This window comes from Amaranthus tricolor, chromosome 1 (assembly GCF_026212465.1).
Source record: "Amaranthus tricolor cultivar Red isolate AtriRed21 chromosome 1, ASM2621246v1, whole genome shotgun sequence".
In the NCBI taxonomy this organism is placed as follows: domain Eukaryota; kingdom Viridiplantae; phylum Streptophyta; class Magnoliopsida; order Caryophyllales; family Amaranthaceae; genus Amaranthus; species Amaranthus tricolor.
The window spans coordinates 338,154-341,621 of NC_080047.1; the positions used below are offsets into that span (position 1 = coordinate 338,154).

The 3,468-nt window shown below is 38.1% G+C and overlaps 1 protein-coding gene across 1 annotated transcript; it reads left to right on the forward strand.

The window, feature by feature from the left end:
- Positions 1-211: 211 nt before the first annotated feature.
- LOC130826464 (uncharacterized) lies at positions 212-3,468 on the forward strand. The gene is made up of 2 exons (XM_057692054.1): positions 212-1,445; positions 2,424-3,468. The coding sequence occupies exons 1-2, from the start codon at positions 799-801 to the stop codon at positions 3,196-3,198; spliced, it is 1,422 nt and encodes a 473-aa protein (XP_057548037.1). The 5' UTR covers positions 212-798; the 3' UTR covers positions 3,199-3,468.

The window sequence follows — 3,468 nt, forward strand, 5'->3', positions numbered from 1 at the left end:
TTGGGAGATCACCTCCCGGGCAAGGCTACTATGTTGCGCTGCAGGATTTCAGGTCACTTCAACGGACGGGCTACATCTCATTTCCATCTCGTTGACCGTTGACTCTGATAACACTTCCACTTTAGGTATTTCAAGTGTTTGTTGCACCTCCTCGTTTAATTGTCGAAACAATATATATATATATATATATATATATATATATATATATATATATATATATATATATATATATATATTATACTATTAAAGTATTATTAAATAGATAAAAAAGAAAAATATAGCAAAAATTTTATTTTAATATAACAAGTCAGCACTTATTCTGTGGCCCATAACCAGACTAGATTAAGGGGGATCCAGGTTCGCAATCGTATCATTTTTTAATACCAGTTTTTTCTTGAAAGAAGGTAAGATTCTTCCACGGGCAATAAAAGTTTTAACCGACTCTGAAAGCCGTAACAGAGGTACGAGTGAGGTGGTGCATAGATTGAGTGGCAAATACAATAAATTAGCTGGCAATTAGCAATTGGCACTTGGCATCCCTTAATATTTAGCGTCCGTGCGCACTGGCCACCACTCTAACCCTCTCTATTCACAGCTCACATTCACAGACACTGACACACACATGACTCATTTTCCATCTCTATTATTATTCCTCTTCCCATTCTCCACTTAATTCCAACCTGTTTCCTACTTGCTTTTCTACACCTTCTTCTTTCCTCTCTCATCCTCGTACCAATTACCAAATGCTTGTTTAAATACCCAGAATTATAAAATTTACCATTCATACACCAATATACCATGGATCCTTGTCAGTTCTTCAGGATTGCGATCGGGAATTTGGGGATCAAATTCTCTACAACCAACTTAAACTGCTCGTCTTTGTGTTATTGTAAGATTAAAATTAAGGGTTTTCAAGAACAGACCGGTACGGTGCCTGTAATCCCTCTGGATGGTTCGCATCCTGAGGGACAAGTACATACTATGTCAGCCTGTTTTAATCTGACTAAGTCGGATTTGGAATGCTTAATAAATTCCAGATCAACTCCTTCAAGAAAGTATGATGGTGGTGGAAATTACAGGTTGGATCTTAAGATAGATGTGTATACTGATAAGTTTCCTAATGGGTGTGGGTTTGGATCATCGGCGAAGTTTTTGGGTACGGTTTTGGTTCCTTTGGAGTTAAGTCAACAAGTTCTTGAAGGGAAAACGAGTACAATGATGCAAAATGGGTGGGTTTTAGTAAGGGAGAAAAAGAAAAATGGATTAAACCCACAACTTTATGTGAGTGTTAAAGCTCAACCCGATCCGAGATTTGTTTTTGAATTTGATGGTGAACCCGAATGCGGTCCTCAAGTTTTTCAAGTTCAGGGGAATATTAAACAGCCTGTTTTTACTTGCAAGTTCAGTTTCAGGAATTCTGGTGACTACAATAATTTGAGATCAAGGTGTGTGATTTCTTTCTCTTCTTGTTTAGGAAATTATTTGCTGCTTCAATTGTGATTTGTTCTGTATTTGGAGTGTTTAAATGCTTTAATTAGCCTAATTTCTGCTTGATTGGGTGGTCTTTGTCTATTAAATTCAATTGTTTGTAAAATGACCTAGAACGTGAATGAAACTATATTCTTGTGATTAAAGGTTGTATAGTGTATACAATTAGGACTTTTTGATTTGTTTCCTTGTTCATTATAATACAAGTTTTATCGACTCGAAATTTCTTAATGGAGTAAGATATAAAAAAGGGTTTAGGAGATTATATTGAAGAGAAGATTGAAAGAAAATCGAGTCTAATATGATTCGGAAATGGGTAAAGACCAATCATTTGTAAACCAGTAACTCATAAGGACAAACTCCGAGGGACATAAAGATCCAAGATGTAGGAAATGATATGAAGGATTTAGAATTATAAGTGTGATATAATCGAAAATCCAAAATGAACAAGGTAGCCTTGTTTTGGCTTTAAGGCTTATTGATCGCATAACATAGCGATTCATTTAGTTAAGTAATAAAAATATACTTTGATTAAGCTAATTTAAAAATTTAACAATTTTCGGTTTCTTAGAAGACAGATGTGAAAGCTTTACCAAATTGAATGGACCAATATGCTGTTAGCATTTCTATGTCAATTTAAATGTGGGTAGTGAAAAATATGTGTCATTTTGATTAAGCCAATTAAATTGAATTAACAACTGGACTTGAAATTGATTGCAAGACAAGGAATATATGGGAATGATGATGGCTTCTAATAGGAAAGACCGTGAATTGAAGACCTATCAAATATTGGTTTCCAGCTTGTATTGTTGGACCACCTGTTACAATCTTGATTTTAATACTACTAAATTTGCATCGAGATTTCAAGATTTAGTAAATATTCAGTGTTCAATGCCCATTACTGATTAAGAAATTGGTCCTGTTTATGTAAACAGTTCAGCAATGTCAGAGCCAAGCACATCAAGAAACTGGCTAAGCACACTCATAACTGACAAGGATCATATCCACCAGCAACAAGTAAAAGAGCGTAAAGGATGGTCCATTACAGTCCATGATCTTTCGGGGTCCCCAGTTGCTGCCGCCTCGATGGTAACCCCATTTGTCCCTTCTCAAGGGTCAGACCGAGTCAGTAAATCGAACCCAGGCGCATGGCTAATATTACGCCCAGGTGAAGGCACTTGGAAACCATGGGGCCGACTTGAGGCTTGGAGAGAACGGGCTGGGGCTGGGTCTGACGGGCTTGGACACAGGTTTGAGCTTCTCCCTGATGCAGGCCCGATCGCATCTGCTATGGGTCCTGCTGGGGTTACCCTAGCCCAATCTTCAATCCCAACACGACCTGGTGGAAAGTTCAACATCGATATAACAACGGGCCCATCCCCTACCGGTAGCCCAAACAGCAGTTATGACTTTGGATCATGGACAGGTTCAGGCTCAACTTCTTCATCCGGGTCAGAAGTCGGGCTGGGATCAGGCTGGTGGCCGGGGTTGCTTTACAAGGGATTTGTGATGTCCTCAACAGTAGGAGGAGAAGGAAAAGGTAACAAGCCAGTAGTAGAAGTTGGCGCACAGCATGTTACATGTACAGAGGATGCAGCAGCATTTGTGGCCTTAGCTGCAGCAATGGATTTGAGTATGGATGCATGTAGGCCATTCTCTCAAAAGCTAAGGAAAGAGCTAAGACAACAGAGTGGAGAATTTGTCGTTTAATATTGTTAGCTTTGTCGTTTTGCTTGCAGATGAGGCGGATTCTGCAACTGTTGTGGTGCTCATTACTACTCTGTACTCATCTGTATTTTTGTGGTTAAAAATAGAGTTTGTAGGTAACGGCTTTTCTTCTATGTACAGTTGAAATTTCCCACATTTTTTAGCATCTTATCTTATGAATTCAAAATTGCAAAAAGTTGGTATATATTGTTAATATTTTATTTGCTTCGGTATATTGTACTCCTACAAATTATAGTAATTGTTTTGGGCATA

Excerpts from the sequence above, each read along its gene's own strand:
- LOC130826464 (XM_057692054.1), top strand. The coding sequence starts at position 799 with ATGGATCCTTGTCAGTTCTTCAGGATTGCGATCGGGAATTTGGGGATC. Across the intron at positions 1,446-2,423 it reads TACAATAATTTGAGATCAAG|TTCAGCAATGTCAGAGCCAA; the intron begins GTGTGTGATTTC and ends TTATGTAAACAG.